Raw genomic sequence first — 22,967 nt, forward strand, 5'->3', positions numbered from 1 at the left:
CTCTGGATTATTTAGGAGGCTGTTGGGGTGATAGATAGTAGTTATAGGGATACAGTCACACCTAGGAGGCATGAGGAAGGTAGCTGGGTGCAGTCAGGAGAATGAAAGAGAAGAAGCAAGCAGTGCACGGCAACCCTGTGGCCATTCCCCTCAGCAACAAGCATACCCCTTTGGATACTGTTGAGGGTGATGACCTATCTGGTCAGGCAGCAGCCAAACCAATAGCACCGTGGTCAACTCCAAGCCTCAGAAGGGAAGGGTGATGACTGTGGCTGACAAGGGAAGTCAAAGCCAATGTAAAAGCAAAAGAGAGGGCATTCAAAGAAAAAGAATTAGTGGGAAAATAGAGGATTAGGAAGTTTAAAGAACTTAAAAACGGTAACTAAAGAATTCATATGGAGGGATAAAAGATGAAGTATGAAAGTAGGCTAGCAGATATCAGAGGATTCAAAAATCAAGTAGATAAAGAGTAAGAGTGGCGAGAGTAGATATGGGACCTTTAGAAAATGATGGTAAAGAAATAATAATGGGAGACAAGGAGGTGGCAGAGGAATTAAATATTTTGTATCAGTCTTCACTGTGGAAGACATTAACAGCGTGCCAGCTGTTGAAGAGTATCAGGGAAAGGATGTGAGTGTAGTTACTATTTCAAGGGAGAAGGTGCTCAGAAAACTGAATGGTCTAAGGGTGGTTAAATCTCCCTGTCCAGATGGATGCACCCTCGGGTTCTGAAAGAATTGGCGGTGGAGGCATTGGTAATGATCTTTCAGGAATCAAAAGATTCTGGTATGGTCCCAGAGGACTGGAAAATCGCAAATGTCACCCCACTATTCAGGAAGAGAGGGAGGCAACAGAAAGCAAATTACAGGTTTCCCTGATGTCAATGGTGGGGAGATGTTGGAGATGATTGTCAAGGATGAATTAGGTCAAGCAGGCTAGATAAGGGAGATGCAGTGGATGTTGGATTTTCAGAAACCCTTTGACAAGAAAGATATTGGCATGGATAGAGCCTTTACTGATTGGCAGGAAGCAGAGTTGGAATACAGTGATCATATTCTGGTCAGCTGCCAGTTGCTTGTGGTGTTCCACAGGAGTTGGTGTTGGGGTCGCTTCTTTTAATTTTGTAAATGAATGATGTGTTTTATGGAATGAATGGCTTTGTGGTCATTTGCAGATGAAACAAAAATAGGTGAAGCAGTAGGCAGTGTTGAGGAAACAGGGAGGCTACAGAAGGAATTAGAGTAGTAGGAGAATGTGCCTGACCAGATAGGTCATCACCCTCAAATTAAGTACAATGTCAGAAAGTTACAGTAAAGTGCTTTGTTTGCAAAAATAAATGCGCAGACTACTTTTTAAATGGATAGAAAATTGAAAATGCCCAGATGCAAACAGACCTGAGAGTCCTTGTGCAGGACGGCCTGAAGGACAACTTGCAGGTTGAGTCAGTGGTGAAGAAGGCAAAAGCAATGCTGGCATTCATTTAAAGAGGAATTGAATATAAGAGCAGGGATGTAATGTTGAGATTTTATAAGGCACTGGTGAGACCTCACTTGGGGTATTGAGAGCACTTCTGGGCTCCTCATTTAAGCTGACATTGGAGAGGGTTCAGAGGAGGTTCACAAGGATGATTCCGGAAATGAAAGGTTATCATAGGAGGAGCATTTGACAGCTCATTGCCTGTACTCATTGGAATTTAGGAAAATAAGGGGCAGGGGATCTCACTTGAAACATTTTGAATGTTGAAAAACAGACAGAGTAGATGTAGAAAGGTTTCCCATAGAGGGAGAGTCTAAAACTAGAGGGCACAACTGCAGGATTGAAGGGTGTCCACTTGGAAAAGAGATATGGAGGAGTTTCTTCAGCCAGAGGGCGGTGAATCTGTGGAATTTGTCGCCACAGGCAGTTGTGGAGGTCAAGTCATTGGGTGTATGTATTTCTTTCTTTGGCTTGGCATCGTGGACGAAGATTTATGGAGGGGGTAAATGTCCACGTCAGCTGCAGGCTCATTTGTGGCTGACAAGTCCGATGCTGGACAGGCAGACACGGTTGCAGCGGTTGCAGGGGAAAATTGGTTGGTTGGGGTTGGGTGTATTTAAGGGAGAGATTAATAGATTCTTGATTAGCCAGGACATCAAAGGTTTTGGGGCGAAGACTGGGCAGTGGGGCTGAGTGGGGAAATGGATCAGCTCATGATTATATGGCAGGGCAGACTTGATGGCCCGAATGGCCTATTTCTGCTCCCATGTCACGGTTGTATGGCCTTTTTTTTCATAAAGCTCAAACTTAAAATAAATACTGGCATCTGTGAAGATTTCGAACACACTGTTTACAAAATGAAATTATGATGCTTCGTATTTGTGATACATTTCATCTCTAAAACATTGACAGTGCATTGACATTTTGGTTAGCGTGAACAGGCTGAGCTAGTCGGACCTGTAAGCCTGTGTTCCTCCCCCCACCCCCCACCCACACACCTTATTATTCCAACATTTGCCCGGCCTTGTTATTCCGAAAGGACTCAGGGCCGAAACGTTGACTGCCTGTTGCTTTCTATGAATGCTGCATGACCTGAATTCCTCAGCACTTTTGTGCTTTTCTCAGTTGATAATGATGAATCACAAGTATGGTTATTGCCCTATAAAGTATTCCTTGCAGCATTAAATTGAACTTTCAAATGATTTCAAAGTTTTAACCTCAGCCATCCTATCGGCAGATTTCCCTCTTCTCAAAAAGTACACAGTCAGTATACAAACTGCTTCAGAAAATCTTCATGGAGACAGGAATCCAATTTTAGATTCAGGGTTGCCAGAACTCTTCTCCAAAGCCTGCTGAAGTTGCTCAGCTACTGGTCAAAGGCATTAATGGTTATAGAATCAATATGACAGGATGTGGTTCAGGTCTAAATGAAATGATGCCTCCCATTCCCAAAAGCTATGTTTTAGAACATTCCTGTTAATTTGGTAAGTTAGCATTATAGTGAAAATCTTCTTTCTACATCAGCTATCCCACATTTGGAAGAAACTAAAATAGCAATCAGAGAATGCAAAGAGCAGTTTTATTTGCAAACATTGCTAAATGCAGATGTTTGAATATTTCTCTTGGTGTTGCACTTCACTATTTGCTACAAAAAAAGGTGAAAGCTACACAGCCTGCTCAGCTTTTCAATAGCATCATAGCTGATTCTTCCCTACAACATTTTTCCTGCCCAATCCTCATAATACTTTTTGTTTCAAAACTGACCATCACAGTTCCCCATAATAGAGAATATCAAAGGTTCACAACCCATTGCAAAGAAATGGGTGGTTAATTAGTTAGTTAGTAAATCATCAGATTTGCATTTAGACCTTTTTGTACTGAACAGGTTGTGGAGAAAATTCATCAGGATGTTGCCTAGGAGGAGAGACTGAATAGAGTGGGTTTGGTTTCCTTGGCCAGAGGCAGATGCGGAGTGTCACTGGGAACAGAGGAGAGACCTAATGGAGGCATATAAAATGATGGCGGGGTGGGGGAAAAGCATAGTTACAATTGATAATGAAAACTTTTCCACATAGTGTAAGTATCTAAAATTAGAGGGCTTAACTTTGAGGATTAACCAATAGACAAATCCTTCCATACGTAAAGAAATTCTTTCCCTCAGAATTCCTTCCAATAACTTCCTTACCACGGGCATTAAACTCATAAGTTAGTAATTACCTGGCTTATCATTTTTGCTGAATTTCTGGAATTTGCTATCCTTTTGTCATCTGCCACCTTGCGTATAGCCAAAGTTTTAAAAATCTATCAGGGCACAAGCAATCTCTTCCTTGCTTAACAGCCTTAACACATTTCATCAGGCCATGGAGGTTTATCCACTTCCATCTAATACTTCCTTCTTTTTAATTATAACATGCTCCCCTTCCCCAACCTGTCCAACTACAACGATCTTCTCATTAATGATTGCCAATGAGAATTATTTGGTGAAGATTTTACCCACATCCTCTGGCTCCATGCACATTGTAAGTTTGCCCTATTCTTTCTCTGGTTAGCTTCTTGCTCTTGATGCACATATGAAATGTTTTGGACTTTTCCTTAAATTTGTCTGCCAGTGATATTTCAGCCCTACTCTTTGGCCTCCTAAATTAGTTACGCGCCTGAAACAACTCCCCCATTTTCAGATCTCAATACTTTGCTACTGCTTCTTTTCTTTCCTTGTATGGTCAATATACATCTGCATCCATGGATCCTTGGACTTGTCCTCGCCTTTCATCCCTGAATTCTCATCATTCCATTTCCCAACGCTGGTCGCCAAGTTTCTGCTCCAAGCACTGGTATCTCTCCCGAACCTCTCTGCCTTGGTCATTTCCTTCGATTCAATTTTCTGGCCGCCTTTGGCTATGTCTTCTAACATGTCAAATTTTACTTGACAGCACTCCAGACGTTTTAAAAATGGTACTGTGGCTATTGGCCACTACGAGTGGAAGAAACACGCTGAGTCGAGTAAAGTTTCATACCAAAGGATTCACTGATTCAAACTCACGCATTCAGTGCTCATGTGATGCAGAAGTGATGTCAACTTCCTGCCTGTTGTTTTGCCCTGCACTGAGACCTCCTGGGTATGTCTCTGACTCGACCGCAACTGCTGGCACCGGTTTCCCTGCCGCAGTACAAAATCCAAATATAAAGCAAGTTGCTATTATCAAAAAGCAAAACAGAATCAAATGAAAAAAAAAGAGAAACTAACCGCAGACTGCAGACAAAGCACAAAATCACTGTTGTAGATTTTATCTGAGAACAAACTTTTAATTAGCAATTTAATCTCACAGTCTAATTAGTGGACTTACTGTTACACAAATTACCAAGTCAACTGGGAAAACAGAAACAAGCACCTTATGGGATGATCTAAAAGTAATATCGTAAAGACATTGAAAGTGATGACATAAATTCAGGCATCTATTACCTTAATCTTGAGTGGGACATTTACAAGTAATTAGATACCAAATTTTCAATACCACCCCAGCATTAAACTCCAAGGTAACTCTTAAGTAAAGAGTGATCTTTCTCGTGCCATGCTCAATTAAAATAAAGATACACCATAATTAAGAGAAACTCTTGCAATTTAAAGTCCACATTTTGCCTCAATAAACTGTTTGGAGAAATGCTTTGAGTTAAGGTTTCAAAAATGAACAATTTCACTGATCTGAGAAAACTGACAATCTGATCATTCCAATACCAGACATACCCATTATACGATTTCCATTTCAGCGAGTTAAAGTATTACACACATGAAACAGTACAAATCTGTGCTCAGTGGAGAAGGAAAGTCACTATCATTTGGTAAAGAATATGCATACACTTTTGGAGATAGATATAGGAAGGTTGTTTCCCATGGTAGGAGTCTTGGACAAGAGGGCACAATTTCAGGATTGAAGGGCATCCACTTGAATTTAATTTTTTTTAAATTGTTAAATGTTTTTAAATTTAGACATTCGGAACAGTAACAGGCTATTTCAGCCCATAAGTCTGTGCCGCCCAATTTACAAGCAATTAACCTACTCCCCCGGGGAAAGCCCACACAGACACAGGGAGAATCTACAAACTCCTTACAAACAGTGCAGGATTCGAACCCTAGTCCCAATCACTGGTGCTGTAAGAACCACTATGACAACTGAGAACAGAGATGCGGAGGAATTTCCTCAAGCAGAGGAATTTCCTCAAGCAGAGGAATTTCCTCAAGCAGAGGAATTTCCTCAAGCAGAGGAATTTCCTCAAGCAGAGGGTGGTAAATCTGTGGAATTTGTTGCCACTGGCTGTTGTGGAGGCCAGGACAATGGATGTATTTAAGGCAGAGATTGATAGGTTCTTCATTAGCCAGGACATTAAAGGTTATGGGGAGAGGATGGGCAGTTGGGCTGAGAGGGAAAATGGATCAGTTCATGATTAAATAGCAGGGCAGACTCGATGGGCTGAATAGATCATTTCTGCTCCTATGTCTTATGGTTACTCTAAGCAAGTGCGGTGTTGCAATTTAGGAGATCAAATTAAAGGGGAAAGTATACAGTTAATGGCAGGACCCTTAACAGCATTAATTTGCAGCAGGATCTCGAGTCCAAGTCCATAACCCCTGAGAATGGCCACACAAGTATTGAGGGTGGAAAAGAAAGAACTTGGCGTACTTACCTTCTTTGGATGAGGCATCCAAAGAAGCCAGATCACAGCTATATTGAACTTTGGTTTAGCTATATTGGCATACTGTGTACAATTCTGGTCACTCCATTACAGGAAGGATGTGGAGACTTTGGAACAGGTACAGAAGGATCGTGGATTAGAGGATTATGAGCTTCAAGGTGAGGTTGGACAAACTTGGGTAGGTGCCTAGAATGGGCTGTCAGCAGAAGTGATGGAAGCAGATACGATAGTGACATTTAGGAAGTTTCTAGACTGGCATAAGAATATCCAAGGGATTGAGGGAGAAGTATCATGTCGAGTCAAGTCTATTGTCATCTAATTGCACAAGAGCAACCCGACAAAACAGCGTTCACTGTTCCTCAATGCAAAACATCCAAACACACTACCAGACATAACACACATGCATGCAAACAAACAAGACATATGAAGGTCATGTATTCATATATACAAATAAATAGATTTTGTTTCATAAATATGAAAATGTGGGATGGTTAGTGTGAGCCATTCCTTTGGTCGTTCAGCATTCTCACTGCCCATGGGAAGACGCTGCTCCTCAGCCTGGTGGTGCTGGCTCTGATACCCCTGTAGCTCTTTCGTGACAGGAGCAGCTGAAAGATGCTGTGTGCAGAGTGGAAGGGATCCACAATTGATCCTCACTGATCAATCAGTGATCCTCTCTGCCATTCATTTGTCCTGATACGTCCAAGATGGCGGCACGGCTGGAGCCTGCAGTGGCCTCTCTGGACCGGATGCTACATGAACCCCCCCCCAAGTAGGTGTCGTGCTCAATCTTTGAGTGGATGAGGATAGAGACTGCAACATAGGGAGTCAAACGTTGAAATTTGGGAAATACAAAACAAGAGCAGACCTCCAAAAGAGGCCATGAAATGTACAGACATGATCTGGGGGACAGAGCTTAGGTTGCATACCCCAAAGGCTGAGGGGACCGAGGCCTCCGCTAGGGCGATGTGGCCTTCAGTCTTCAGCGCCAGAGTTAACGTTGACTGTTGCCAAGGGTTGTGGAGACGGCACAGAGCAGTCGGAAGAGGTGTCTGGAGTGGCAGAGTCGTGGCCCCGGTTCGGGGGTCCTGAAGATGTGTGTCCACATCACTAGAACCTTGTGGGGGAGATGCCATGACTTCGACCTTGAGAGACGGCAAACTGTGAGAGTAGTTTTCCCTTTAAAAAAAAACATTTTAACATAGAGTCTAGTAGATGCCAGGAAACCTGGCCTTGATGGCAGTGCCTGCAACAGCCTCTTCGGTTCGAGTGAATGGTCTCTAGCGGACATTTTAACACCTAAAGACATATTTCGACCTTTCTCTTCTGTAACCATGGCCCGCCCTCTGAAAATCAATGTACTGTGGCACTTCTTTTAGTATACATTTTAAGTAGTTGTGTGTAATTGGAGATGTGTATGTAAGATAGTTAGTTTAATTTTGTGATATTTCACTGACGTGCGGGGAGATAGTGGCAGCTAAGGCCCCAAGATGGCAGTGCAGTAGTCGCACTGTGGGTTCAGGGAACTACTGTGACTTGACCTCCAATCCATTTCTCTGCAGCCATCATACCACACTGTGATACAGCCAGCCAGGGTGTTCTCAAGAGCTCCAGAAGGCTGACATGATGGCAGTGATAGCCTTGTCTGCTTCAGTCTTCTTAGGAAATGCAGTCACCATTACACCTTATGTTCTCAAGAGCTCCAGAAGGCTGACATGATGGCAGTGATAGCCTTGTCTGCTTCAGTCTTCTTAGGAAATGCAGTCACCATTACACCTTATGTTCTCAAGAGCTCCAGAAGGCTGACATGATGGCAGTGATAGCCTTGTCTGCTTCAGTCTTCTTAGGAAATGCAGTCACCATTACACCTTATGTTCTCAAGAGCTCCAGAAGGCTGACATGATGGCAGTGATAGCCTTGTCTGCTTCAGTCTTCTTCGGAAATGCAGTCACCATTACACCTTATGTTCTCAAGAGCTCCAGAAGGCTGACATGATGGCAGTGATAGCCTTGTCTGCTTCAGTCTTCTTAGGAAATGCAGTCACCATTACACCTTCCTGACAAGTGAAGAGATGTTGAGTGTCCGCAATAGGTCACTAGTTAAGTGAACTTTAAGGAACCTGGTCCTCTCCACTACAGAATTATTGATGTGAAGTGCAGGGAGAACATTCTTGGTCCTCCTGAAGTCCACAATCATCTCCTTCGTCTTGTCCACATTGAGACTCATGTTGTTACTCTTGCAACCATTTCATGAGATTTTCCACCTCTTTTCTGTAGTGCGACTCTTGCTGCTGATGAGGCCAAGTATTGCAAACTTGTTGGCATTGTTGGAGGTGGATCTGGCGATACAGTTGTGGGTCAGTAGTGTGAAAAGGGCCCCAAAGTGCGCCAGTGCTCAGTTTGCAGGCAGAGGAGATATAGTTTAACGTGGCATCATTTGCCTCAGATATCATTAGCCGAAATGGCCTGTTCTTATGTTCAGAGTCCACATTTCAGGTCCCAAAGCACCTCCATAAAAGTTATAGTGTCTTTCATAATCTTAACTCCACATTGAGTGTTGAGCCTCAATTCAGGAAGCCAAGCAGTATCTATGGAGAGAATAATCTTACAAATCAAAGATCATTCAATGAATATTACCATTGTTTTTCACCCCAGACAACCTCCCTATCCTGAGAATGACAGGCATCCTGCTTGAAGTGCCAGTTAATGAAGTAGACAAAGGCAGTGTAGTCAAACCTTAATCATGGCTTTTATTAGCAGAAACGAATGGTACAATCATGAAAGACAATGGGTGCCTACACAGTTATACCCAAGGGGAGTGTCTTTAGTGGTAGAGATAATACACGTCCAATGTCAGTGAAGCAGACTAAGCACAGCGAGAGACTGACAGCACAACACAGATTCACCACACTGCTTTATTTCAGGTTTCCAGCATTTTGCTTTTGTATTCTTGAATCAGAAACATTAGGATTATCTGTGAAATATATTGTCAAAGTTATTTAACAATGGGACACAAGTCAGGGAACGGATATTCTGAGGTACTACAGGCAATACAAATATCTCACAAATCTTGTCACCCAAGTTCAATTCTGATCTCCAGTGCTGTCTGTGTGGAGTTTGCATTTTCTCCCTGTGACCACGTGGATTACCCTCCACATTAAAGTTTGATGGTTGGTAGATTAATTACCTACTGAAAGATTAACCTGAGTATAGATGCATTGGCATTCATTGGCACACAAGATGATAGAGAGATACAGGAGCTCACATTGACCAGAAAGGCCAAATGCCCCCTTTCTCTCAAAAGGAAATGTGAAATAAGCAGGATGCCAACTGACATAAGTCACTAAGAAACACAACCAGTATTATTTATTCTTTCAATTGATATTTTCAAGCAACTTTGATCACATTTTCAGCAACTTGTTTTACAGTAATGACATTTCCTTGTTCTTTCTGCACAATCTCCTTTATTCCATGTTGTTAAATACTTAACTAACACTTTTCTGAAAATTATAATCTCAAATTCAAGAGGCACTTACAAAGATTTGTAATAACCCACGAGACCCTCTTCAGACACCTGGATGTTGATGCCCCTTTGTTACCACATTCAAAAAATCTTTCTTTTATTCTTTCAAAATGTTAAAATACTTAGTTATGTTTAACCGTGCATTCCAACAAAAAGTGAACAATTTTGTCAGGATTTCTTCGGAACACACACAGTCACTCCGGATTCTGGTGAAGCTTTGCAGCACTCTTCTCACGGCTCTGTGCTGAGTTGTGTGCTCCGATTCAGGCCACGTGCTTGAAAGAGATTGTTGATTCTTTTGAACCTGAATCCCAGGTGGTGGATTCATGTGCAGACGTGAAGAACACAGCTCCTTTGCAGGTGCAGATATAAAAATGCCATAACACCAAAGGTGTGGGAAGTTCTCCCTGGTTTCAATATTCAAACCATCATGACAAGATCAGGGTCACTACTGTTCCAGGAGTTTACTGTAGAGTGCTGGTATGGGTACACCAATACGCCCAAGCATAAAGCCCTGCAAAAGGTAGTGGGCACAGCCCAAGACATCACAGGTAAAACCCTCCCCACCATTGAGAACATCGACAGAGAACGCTGCTGTCGGAGAGCAATAACAATTGTCAAGGATCCACATCACCTAACACATGCTCTGTTCTCACTGCTACCATCAGGAAAAAAGGTATCGGTGTCACAAAACTCACACCGCCAGGTTTAGGAACAGCTGCTCCCCCTCCACCATCAGACTCCTCAACAACAAACTCAATCAGGGACTCATTTAAGGACTCTGACTTGTTCACTTTATTGATTTTTTTCCTCTCTGTATTCCAGTTTGTTTACGTGTGTATAGTTTTCATTTTGCACTGCAAATAAGTGGTAGTTCTGCCTCGTCCACAGGAAAAAGAATCTCAAGGTTGTATGTGCTGTCATGTATGCACTCTTGCAGTACATCTGAAATCTCAAGTGGTTCTCATATTTCTATATATCCATAATCATTACATTTCTAAAGTACTTCACAAGCTACAGAGCTAATTGGAACATCCAGAGACTTTAAATGGCATTATATTCAATATTTTTCTTAAATCATTCTATGCAATAGATTTTTTTTTATATTCAATGCCCTCATGGATAAATCCAGAATCACACCTGCTTCTTTTGTAGCACTTTCCATCGATGAATACAAACAGAATTAACTTGGATGTCTGATGATGTCACCATCAACTTCAATAGGTTTCTGTTTGGACTTGCAGTTCAGTAATTAATGTTTCTGTTTTTACAGAAAGTTAAAATACAATCCCTATGAAGAGAAGGTGAGCAAAGGCAGAATGGTCAATCTGCTCCCAAGGAAAGCGACAGTTTAAATATTTATTCGAGGCCAGCAACCTCCAGTTTAACCTGGTTTGTTGGCATCCTAATTAGTAGGCAGGTTTCACATTTCTTGAGAAGTAGGCAGAGAAATGGGAAAGATTCAGGGTAAAGGAATGTCCCTGTTTATTGGCCAGTTGGAGGAGACTTTCCCTCACCTCTAACACCTAACCAATAAAGCACCAAAGTTGTTGATTAGTTTCATGTCAGGGAACAAAAATTTGTCGATGACCGAGAATCTGGCGCTGTCTGTAAGGAGTTTGTACGTGCTCCCCGGCGTCTGCATGCGTTTCCTCCAGCTGCTCCAGTTTCCTCCCACCCTTCAAAATATACCAGAATTATAGGTTAATTGGGATATTTGGGCGGCACGGACTCATAGGCCAGAAGGGGCTGTTACCATGCCATGTAGGTCTATATAAATAAATAAAAATTCTAGAGTCTCAGGGTTCTGTTTCCAGTCTGAAATTTGGTCTGCACGTCCATTTTCACCCTGCCTCTCTGGTCCTCGGTCATCCCGGTTAAAAGTCAAACGATAGTTTCTTCTGGAAATTACTTCAGTGCAAAATTATCATTCCATTCTTTAGAAAGATACATCACATCCTGGACATACTTGATCCTCCCATGAAGGCTTAAGAGTGTGAAAGGGTGCACCAACAGTTTCTTCACTGCAGCCATTAGTCCTGAATGAACCCCTCAAAAATGCTGCTATGCTGCCTTTGCTTGGTACAAATTAATCTTTCTTTCGCTGAAACCGTACACTCTGTAAATTGTTTTCTTCATACAAATGTATGAATGTTAGAGATAACCTGTTAGTCTACTCGCAGAAAAATCCTTCTCATTGTAAAAACACTAAAAGATCAATGATACAAGATCTTACTTTGAAGGGCTCAAGCCTGAAACACTGGTTTTGTAACATTTATCTTTGTTATATAAAATATGCTGTTTGACCTGCTGAGTTTCTCAAGCATTATACGTTGCTGAAGATCCAGCTGCGCTGGATGGGTCACGTCTCCAGAATGGAGGACCATCGCCTTCCCAAGATCGTGTTATATGGCGAGCTCTCCACTGGCCACCGTGACAGAGGTGCACCAAAGAAAAGGTACAAGGACTGCCTAAAGAAATCTCTTGGTGCCTGCGACATTGACCACCGCCAGTGGGCTGATAACGCCTCAAACCGTGCATCTTGGCGCCTCACAGTTTGGCGGGCAGCAACCTCCTTTGAAGAAGACCGCAGAGCCCACCTCACTGACAAAAGACAAAGGAGGAAAAACCCAACACCCAACCCCAACCCACCAATTTTCCCCTGCAGTCGCTGCAACCGTGTCTGCCTGTCCCGCATCGGACTTGTCAGCCACAAACGAGCCTGCAGCTGACGTGGACTTTTTACCCCCTCCATAAATCTTCGTCCGCGAAGCCAAGCCAAAGAAGAAGATATGTTTTTACTTCAATCACAGTGTCAGCAGACTTTTGTATTTTAACCCTTCTCACCGTGCCTGGTTTAATGTGACAAATAAACAAAATTACATTTTTCAGCCGATAGCTTTTCTATCCTTTATTAAATTTGGGGAATGGAAGAAATTGACTTAGTAATAAATATTGTTAAATATTTCTAGAATATCAAAGGACACCCACCAGAATGCTGAGTATTGTGTACTCAAAGATCATCTTGTTAATTTCATAAAGGTTAGTAACACTGAAGAAGTTTACTACAGCTGTGAAGCATAATACATTAAATTCTCCTACATAATCCATTGTAAATGAATTGCCCAATGCACTTACTGAAACAAGGTCAGAATCTTCCAACAAAATGGATTAAACATTAAAGAATAAGGGACAAAAATTACAAAAGACAAATGGGATGGAGATTAAGATAATGGCAATGACTCTACCCACTGCAATGAATGATGAGAAAAGTAACATTACAAATGACCACATTTAGCATACTGGCACATTATGACAACCCACCATGTTATCACTCATCTTTCCAAGATTAAGAATCCTGAGCAAATTTTTAACTCAAGTCTCCATGCAAGACTCCTCAGAAAACAATCGGGCCGTAATTGTTCACAAAATTAAAAATCAATTCAGAGAGGCTATAACTTTGGGAAGTGAAATCATTTACTCTGGGAGAGAAAGAGATTGATCAGATGTTTAGATATATTTAGTTGACTAAGCAATCAAGTTCTCAACAAGTATGAAGCCAGGAACAGTTTTGCACCAAATACTTAAGTGACTGTTCAAAGAAATACTATCACCACAGGTCATATCATTTGATCCCAGCCATGGGTGCAAGAACAACAAACACTTCTTTTCTCTGAAATACAAAGCCTTTCTTTGATGCAACAGCATTATGATTTATTTAAACCTAATTTGCTTTTAGGGTTGGTGAGTGAGGGAGAGGAGGTTAGCCATCTTGCCACTAATGCTGTACAGCAAACAGACAAACGAAGAAAGGAAAGGGAAAACAAGGGACAATTCCAGACAGGGAATGACATCAAAATATTTTCTAGATTTCTGTATATACAATTATTCGGTTCAATAGATCTTTCCTTGATTACCATGATAAATAAGGTTTTCCGTATTTGCCAGTGGAACATCAGTCACTGTGCTGTAATGCTTATGAAGCACTTTGGGATAGTAGAGTGACACCGTCAGGCAGAATGCAAACGTTAGTTCCAAAGGGCAACATTTTTCTACCTTTTCACATTATGCAGTTTACAAAATGGGTACTTGTGATTACAATTGCAAAATACATGTTTAAAATTCACAAAAGACAATGCTGTAATTCTCATGAAATAAATCATTCATTTTGTGCCTTGAGACACAGAATATCAAAGCAAGAGGTTATGTTCAATTAGTTGCAGTCTCAATGAATTCTTTTTCTGACAATGTTATATGAGGGAAGGAAAACTTGCCGGGCAGATAGTCTAGCATCTTTCCAGAGGTGCAACAGCAAGAAATTTGAACATACCCCTCCATACAGAAAATGTTTAAAGCAGAACTCCATAGAGGGCTTTACACCCTTGAAGGATTAGGATCAACATAAATTTAGGACAGAGATGAGGAGGAGCTGCTTTTCCCAGAGGCCGGTGAATTTGTGGAATTTGCTGCCCATTGAAGGGTGCTTCCTCAGTAAATATATTTAAAACAAGGATAAGGGATACAGGGAAAAGGCAGATAGGTGGAGATGGGCCTATTATCATATCAGCCACAATCACATTGAATGCTTTAGCAATCTCAACAGGCTAGATCGCTGACTCCTCCTCCCATTTCTTATGCTATAACTTAGTTGTGATATATTATTTATATTGATCAGTGCCACAGCCATCAAATTGAAGACAGGGTAGAAATAAAACTTTTTTTAAAAATTTGATCGGAATGAACAATGACAGGACAGTGGGTCTCCCTGAAAGACTGTAGTATTTATGCAAGAGTGATTATGTAAACTGATTGTTTTTGTTGAAAGAAATTCAGAATCAGATTTTACTGACATGAATGTGTCACAAAATCCGTTGTTTTGCAGCAGCAGGATTGTGCATTATTGTGGCAAAACTACTATTCTTTGGCTTGGCTTCGCGGACGAAGATTTATGGAGGGGGTAAATGTCCACGTCAGCTGCAGGCTCGTTTGTGGCTGACAAGTCCGATGCGGGACAGGGAGACACGGTTGCAGGGGAAAATTGGTTGGTTGGGGTTGGGTGTTGGGTTTTTCCTCCTTTGCAAAACTACTATACAATTCTATAAATAAACAATTTAAGATTATTTCTGTTTTTCGATTGTAAAGAGGATCAGACAGTAATCACAGTAGGATGGGATGGAGGGCAGAGTTCATAGTTCAAAACGAATCTTCAAAAGAGGTCAAATATCCAAATTTGCTCGATCAGAAGATGGTGGCAGCTTGTATTGTAAATTCGATACAAGTATATTTTTCTTACACAAATGCCTTCAGACATGAGTTATGGAAAATGAGGCAGGCTTGGATGGAATAAGACTTCTTGGATTATTTCCCACACTCTCCACCACCCCTCCTATTCGTCTGGGTGCAATGCAAACGGACGGATGAAGGAATTGGTGAGGTTATTGATGCACAGCACTGCAATCGAGTTGGTTCTTCCAATATCAGAAATCACTGCTTAAGTAATAGCTATTCATTGCAAAATGGAACTGAGTAAATGATTCAAAGGGGAGACAGGTATCAGACTCACTAGCTCGTGTGGAAGTAGCTCACAGACACGGGCTGAATGAGTGAACGGGCATGCTTCTGCCATCCCAGCAGCAGCAAGGCTGGGCAGATCCTCGACGCATGCGCAGCCTGCTGCACCTGTTCGGGCGGTCCGCGCAGGCGCGGTGCGCAGCCGGCTCCGGCGCAGGCGCGGTGAGCCGCTGCACGGGGATGCAGCGCCCGAGCTCAGCATCACTGGCGACCGAGCCGCACATCTCCGCCCCTGACAAAGCCTCGTTTCCCCCGCTGCAAACGTGACCGCTAAATAAACATTACGCCTGAGAGGTTATGGGGGGGGGGGGGGGGGGGGAAGGAAGGTCTCGAGGAAAAAAAAGTACTCTCACTGAAATAAAAGTCGGGTTTATTTGCGTTTAAAATCGACCGACCTCTCTGCCATCTTCGCCTCAGCGCATGTACAGTTCAACGAAAAGCGGATCCGTCCAAGACGCCGCTCTCCTCAGGCACCGGCTCCAGCATGATTAATATTAGAGCCGCGTTTACAACCGTCCCTACAACAACCTGACGTCAGCGCGTCGCTGCAGGCCCCGCCCGACGTCAGCGCGCGGCGCCCGCCCGCGCCGATCCTTTCAGCGCATGCTCCCGGGCGTCCGGCTGACGTCAGCGCGTCGCTCCAGGCCCCGCCCGACGTCAGCGCGCGGCGCCCGCCCGCGCCGATCCTTTCAGCGCATGCTCCCGGGCGTCCGCCTGACGTCACTGCCCGAACGTCCTGATCCCAACCCGCCCCGCCCGCCCGCCCGAAGAAACAAGAAACTCCGCAGATGCCGACGTCGAGCGCCCAAAAGCTCGGCCGCGCCCGGAGGAAATCGGCGTTGGGCGCCTGGGCCCTTCGTCCAGAGAGTGAGGAATCCCTCCTGTGGAGGCTGCGTGTCCCGCGGAGCTTCTCGAACACGGTGGGGGTGGGGGAGGAACGGCGCCATTTTCCAGCAAAGCCTTCTGGGAATTGTAGGCCGAGATTGGCTCCATTGACTTGATTGGGTAGGGCTTCAAGGGCCTTGATCAGCTATTAAAATGGGGTGTCGATGAGTGAAGTTAAAGGAGCAAGTTTGCAGAAGCTGGAATGGAGGGCAATGCACAAAGTGGCTGGAGAAACTCGAGCAGGTCACGCAGCCTCCACAGGAAATGTAGAACTACAGGCCCTTCACGTTTTGAACGGTGGGAGGAAACTGGAGCCCCTGGGGAAACCCTCACAGACAAGGGGAGAGCATGCAAACTCCTGATAGACAGTGTGGGATTCAAACCCTACTCCCGAACACTCACCGCCACATTGTGCTGCTTCGACATATTTTTCATCCACCACCCAAATACACCCATGTGACCAATTAACCTTCTCGCCCCATGTGTCTTTGGTATGGGGGAGGAAACCGGAGCAAAACCACACAGGCTCGGGGAGAATGTGCAACCTCCTGGCAGACAGTGGCACGAAAGGGTAACTGAGACTTTGGGCCTGAGCCCTTCATTCATCAGGTACATCAGACACAAACTGCTGGAGGAATCTCAGCAGGTTCAGCTGCATCAAGTGGGAAAAGAACAATAAAATATGCAGATGCTGAGGTCAAGTGCAGCGCACAAACTCATGGGGCCAAATTTCTCATATTGTTTCTGCTTGATTCCTCCAGATGTTCTTCCACAAGTGTTTAGCATCAGATTTTAGCATCCGCAGCCTCTGGGTGGGGTCGCACTTGGAATTAACCATGAGCAGCTTCGATGGGCCTACCTGCTCCCCCTTGTGGCCAGATATCTATAATCTTTGAGAACTTGCACTGTCCCAAACTCAGCAAATCTTTGAGTCTTAGGATCCTTGTCAAATACTTTAGTGAAGACCATGGAGAGGGCATCCACTACCCTACTCTTTGTCACCTCACCTGACCCATGTATGGGTTGCTACATTAGGAAGTGGAGGCTTTGGAGAAGGACAGAAGAGGGTTACCAGGATGATGTCTGGATTAGGGAAGTCAAGTTTATCTGATTGCACAAGGACCACCCAACAAAACAACATTCTCTCGTCCTTGGTGCAAAACAGGCAGACACACAACCAGATATAACACCAGATAAACAATGTAGATGCAGGACAAGTATTTAAAACTCTAAATAAATACATGTTTTTTTTCATGAATGAGAGTCTTGGATGGGTAGTACAAGCAGTTTCTTTGATTGTCAGCGATCCTCGGCCTGGTGGCGCTGGCTCTGAAACTCCTGTATCTTTTTCCTGACGGGAACAGCTGAAAGATGTCGTGTGCGGGGTGGACGGGGTCTTCAATGATTCTGCACACCAGACAATGATATTGGTAGATCATGTCGATGGTGGGAAGGGAGACTCTAGTGATCCTCTCTACCACTCTTATGGTCCTGTGGATTGACCTCCGATCCATTTCTCTGCAACCGTCAGGACGCTCTCAATAGATCTTCTGTGGAACGTTGACATGATGGTGGCAGGTGGCCTTGCCCGCTTCAGTCTTCACAGGAAGTGCAGTCACTTTTGTGCCTTCTTGACAAGTGAGGAGATGTTGTAAATTAGCTACAAGGAGATTGTTGGAGGATGAAAGGAGACCAAATAGAAGTATAACTATTTAGTTCCCTATTGCATATATTATATGTAGAATTAAATAGGGTGAGGACCAGAGGAAACTCATCCTGTTCAGTTCTGGTCACCTCATTATAGGAAGGGTGTAGATCCATTGGAGAGGGTGCAGAGGAGATTTACCAGAATGTTGCCTGGAATGGAAAACGTGACTGAGCTGGGCCTTTTTTCTTTGGAGCTTTGCAGATGAGAGGTGTATCAGTTAGGGTCTAAAGGTTGTTGTTGCCGAAGGGTGGTTGCGGGGTTGAGCTCCCACTGCTGCACAAATGGTCTTCTTGGCATGCAACTCAAACAGTCTCTGACAACCAAGTCCAACTCCTGGCTTTTACGTGTGGCATCGTTCTAATGCACAGCAGAGCTGTTCTCGCTGACAGGAGAAGGCGCAAAGGCGGGCCTCTGGCGCCTTGAAACCAATTGTCTCGGGCAGATGGGGCTTGTTAACTCATCTAAGAGATGAAAAACTCCAATTTCAAGCCTCTGCTGCCTTGTGGCTATACCCATTCATGGGAAAGACTTTGGGAGTAAACCCCAAGGAAAAGTCTGGAGTCAGAGTCATGAAGGTAGCTGACTGCAATACCCAGCCCCGACACTGCAACTCCTGCGATGCTGCTGGGACCAAATGGTATCGACATTCGCCATTCCTTTGGACCTGTCATGAGCATAGAGGGGGGGTCCCACTGCATGGGCAACAGACTCCATATCAACTCTTTGCTCCCTGAAGAGGCCACTCCAGCTTTTTACCAGAGGTGCAATACCCATGGTCAACAACGACTGACAGAAGCCACCAGTATCAGATTATGAGGGGCTTAGAAAGCCAGCACCTTTTTCCTGGGATGATAATAGCAAATACCAGAGGAGCATCTGTTTTAAGGAAGAGTGGAGGAAAGTTTAAGGGGGGTGTCGGATTATTTTTTATTCAGAGAGTGGTGGGAATCTGGAATGTATTGCCAGGGGTGGTGACGGAAGCTGCTACATTAAGGACAATCAATAGACTCACAGATAGACGTGTAGATGCAAGAAAAATGGAAAGTTATGGGTGTGAGGTCTGGAAAAATTAGATTGTTGAGGAGTGAAACACAAAGGTCTGCAGACACAGTGATTGCAGTAAAAATACAACAATGCTGGAGAAACTCAGCACATCTTGCACATCGGTTAAAGATCTTTCCCTCCCATGGATGCTGCAAGACCTGCTGAGTTCCTCCTGCATTTCTGCATTTCTGAACTTCTGCTCAGCAGAGATAGAGAACCACCTGGTGAAATGCAGAACTTTCTTCCTGCTCAGGGAATTCTCGGCCATGTTGATTGCCGCAGTCTACCTTCCTCCTTCGGCTAATGAGGGTGAAGTCTTGAAGGAGCTTTATGGTGCCATCTGCGAAGCCCATACTTCCCACCCTGACAGTGCATGAATGTTGCTGGGGACTTCAATCACGCCAATCTGAAAAAAAGTCTTACCATGGTTTCAACAGCATTTGAACTTCACCTCCAGAAGAAAGATCACCCTGGTTCAGGTGTACACCAACATCCCTGGTGCGTTCAAGGCTGCACCCCGCCCCCACCTCAGTTACTGGGATCACATATCTGTCCTGCTAACTCCAGCAAACAGACTGTTGGCAAAGCAAACTAGGTCATTTCACAGGGAAAACAGGATGTGGTTGGAAGAGGGGCTACATGACTGCATTGAGACCATGGAATGGTGCTGTTTCAGGGAGGCTGCCACCTACAATGGTCATGTAAATATTGAGCAGTACATGAGCACAGTGATTGGCCACATCAGCATCAAGAATGTCACTGAAATCAATGCAATCAGGGCTGACCAGAAACCAGGGATGGATGTGGAGGCCCATCTCAGAGCTCGTGATGCTGCCTTCAGAACAGGGGTCAAGTTGGCATGGTGATCAACCAGGACTAAATTCTCCCATGAAATCCCGGAAGGCAAAGCTGGGGTATGCATAGAAGATCCATAGAACAATAGAATATCACAGCACAGAAACAGGGCCCTTCTAGTTTGTGCCAAACCATTTTTTTTTAAATCTAGTCCCTCTGACCTACACCCAGACCAAAGCTCTCCATACCTCTCCCATCTACTTAACTGTCCAAATACTTCTTAAATTGATCCTGCATTCACCACTTCAGCTGTGTGAAAAAGTTACCCCTCATGTTCTTCTGAAATTTTTTCCCTTTCACCCTTAACCCATGTCCACTGGTTTGCATCTCACCTACCCATAGTGGAAAAAGCCTCTTTACATTTACTCTGTCTGTCCCCCTCATAATTTTAAATACCTCTATCAAATCTCTCCTCATTCCTCCACGCTTCAGGAATAAAGCCCTAACTAGTAGGGCCGAACTGGCCTGTTCTGTGCTCTAAGTGGTTATATGGTTATATGGTTTAAGTTTTCCCTGTAACCCAGTTCCTGAAGTCCAATTAAAATCCTAATAAATCTTCTTTGCACTCTTTCTATCTTATTGATATCTTTCCTATAATTCGGTGACCAAAACTGCACACAATTCTCCAAATGTGGCCTCACCAATGTCTTGTACAACTTTACCATAACATCCCAGCTCCTATACTCAGTACTTTGATTTATGAAGGTCCATATGCCAAAAAGGTCTCTTTTCAGCCCTCTCTATCCATGACTCCACTTTCAGGGAATTACATATCTGTATTCCGAGATCCTTTTGTTCTACCCCACTCCTCAGTGCCGACCATTCACCATGTACGTCCTTTCTTGGTTTGACCTTCCAAAGTGCAACACCTCACACTTGTCTCCATTAAATTCCATCTTCCATTTTACAGCCCAGTTTTCTAAATGGTCCCAATCCCTTGGCAAGCTTTGAAAACCTTTGCTGTCCACGCCTCTAATCTTAGTGTCATCTGCAAACTTGCTGATCCAATTTACCACATTGTCATCCAGATCATTGATATAGATGACAGACAACAATGGTCCCAACACCAATCCCTGAGGCACACCACTAGTCACAGGCCTCCAGTCCGAGAATCAATCATCCACCACTACTCTCTGGCTTCTCCCGTGAAGCCATTGTCGAATCCAGTTCACTACTTCACCATGAATACCTAGCGTCTGAACCTTCCTGACTAACCTCCCATGTGGGACCTTATCAAAGGCCTTTCTAAAGTCCATGTAGACAACAGCTACAGCCTTTCCTTCATCAACTTTCCTGGTAACCTCCTCAAAAAAACTTGATAAGATTGGTTAAACATGACCTACCACACACAAAGCCATGTTGACTAGCCCTAATCAGTTTTTTGGCTATCCAAATGATTGTATATCCGACCTCTTAGAACATCTTCCAATAATTTACCTACTAACATCAAATTCACTGGCCTATCATTTCCAGGGTTACATCTGGAGCTTTTTTTAAATAACATAACAATGTGAGGTACCCTCCAATCCTCCAGTACCACATCCGTGGCTAAGAATATTTTAAATATTTCTGCCAGAGACCCTGCAATTTCTACACTAGCCTCCCTCAAGTTCAAAGGGAATATCTGGTCAGGCCCTGAGGATTTATCCAGCCTTATTTGCTTTAAGTTAACAAGTACTTCCTCCTCTGAGCGACTGGTCATGGCCACAATTAACACGTACCTAAGCAAAGATCTGGACCCGCTGCAATTTGCCTATCATCACCATTGCTCCACAGCAGATGCAGTAGCGCTGGCTCTCCACTCAGCTCTGGATTACCTCGAAAACAGCAATTCATACACATGGCTGCTCTTCATCAACTACAGCTCGGCCTTCAATACCATTATTCCCTCAGTGCTGGTCAAAAAGCTACAAACTCTAGGCCTCTGTGCTGACCCCCAGCCCATCCCGTAACTGGATCCTTTCTCATTGGAAGACCACAGTCAGTACAAATTTGAACAATGTCTCCTCCTCACTAATTATCAACACAGGTGCACCCCAAGGATGCGTGCTTAGCCCACTGCTCTACTCATACACTTATGACTGTGGCCAGGCACAATTCCAATGCTATCTACAAGTTTTCCAATGACACCACAGTTGTTGATATAATCACAAACGGTAATGAGGAAGCATACAGGAGGAAGCATACAGGAGGAAGCATACAGGAGGAAGATCCACTCATTAAATGGTGTAATGACAACAACCTTACGCTCAAGATCAGCAAAACCAAGGGGATGTTTGTGAACTTCAGGAGTAAGTCAGGGGAACATGACCCAGTTCACATTGAGGGCTCAGTAGTGGAGAGGGTCAAGAACTTAAAATTCCTGGGTGCCCAAAGATCTGTCCAGGACCCTCCACATTGATGAAATCACAAAGGAGGCTTGCCAGCACCTATACTTTGGAGTTGTTTGAGGAGATTCAGTATGTCACCAAAGACACTTGTAACCTTCTACAGGTGTACCCTGGAGAGCCTTCTGGCTGGTATGGAGGTGGCAACTCTCAGGACAAGAATAAACTCCAGAGGGTTGTTAACTTGGCCTGTGCCATCACAGGCACCAGTATCAGAGCTAGGACCACCAGGCTAAAGAACAGCTTCTTCCCACGGGCAACGAGAATGCTGAATGATGAAATGATCTGCTCACACTAACCATCTGAGACTCATTGCAAGTGTTTATTTGTCCTGCTTATATATTGCTTGTCTGTATGTCTGGTTGTGTGTCTGTCTGTTTTGCACCAAGGACCGAGAACGCTGTTTGATCGTGTTGTACTTGTACAATCGGATGATAAATAAAATTGAATTTGAACTATCTAACCCAAAATAATTTCAGACAAGGTAATTTTCAAATTGCTTTTCAACAAAATTTAAGCAGAAGGGGTTAACATTACAGCTGGGGCTTTGTTACACATGTTCACAATTTTCTGTGGAAACAGCAGGCAAGAAATTGGGCCTCACCCATTTCTGGTACGCTACCATGGAGATGCGGTTGTCATGGTGATGAGAGACTGAAGGGGGAGCAGGGAAAATGGAAAGTTGGGGGTGAATTAAACACCATGAGGAGCAATGAAGTTCCTCACAGAGGAGATCTGTGCTACACTGGATACCATGCCAAGGGCTACTATGACCAGCAGGAATGGGAAATAGGGTCTTGCATTGATGGCACATGTGCTGCAATCAGACG

At 43.9% G+C, this 22,967-nt stretch overlaps 1 protein-coding gene across 4 annotated transcripts in view; it reads right to left on the reverse strand.

Moving 5' to 3' along the window:
- arhgap39 (Rho GTPase activating protein 39) overlaps window positions 1–15,853 on the reverse strand; it is a 579,720-nt gene extending 563,867 nt beyond the window's left edge. For 3 of the 4 annotated variants that reach the window (XM_069914964.1, XM_069914963.1, XM_069914965.1), the window contains exon 1: window positions 15,654–15,852. In XM_069914964.1, the coding sequence (XP_069771065.1) occupies window positions 15,654–15,664 (11 nt within the window). In that variant the 5' untranslated portion in view covers window positions 15,665–15,852. Of the gene's footprint in view, window positions 1–15,653 lie in introns of all 4 variants that reach the window. The other variant, XM_069914962.1, reaches the window with a different exon arrangement.
- Window positions 15,854–22,967: the final 7,114 nt, after the last annotated feature.

Source organism: Narcine bancroftii, chromosome 1 (assembly GCF_036971445.1).
Source record: "Narcine bancroftii isolate sNarBan1 chromosome 1, sNarBan1.hap1, whole genome shotgun sequence".
Classification (NCBI taxonomy): domain Eukaryota; kingdom Metazoa; phylum Chordata; class Chondrichthyes; order Torpediniformes; family Narcinidae; genus Narcine; species Narcine bancroftii.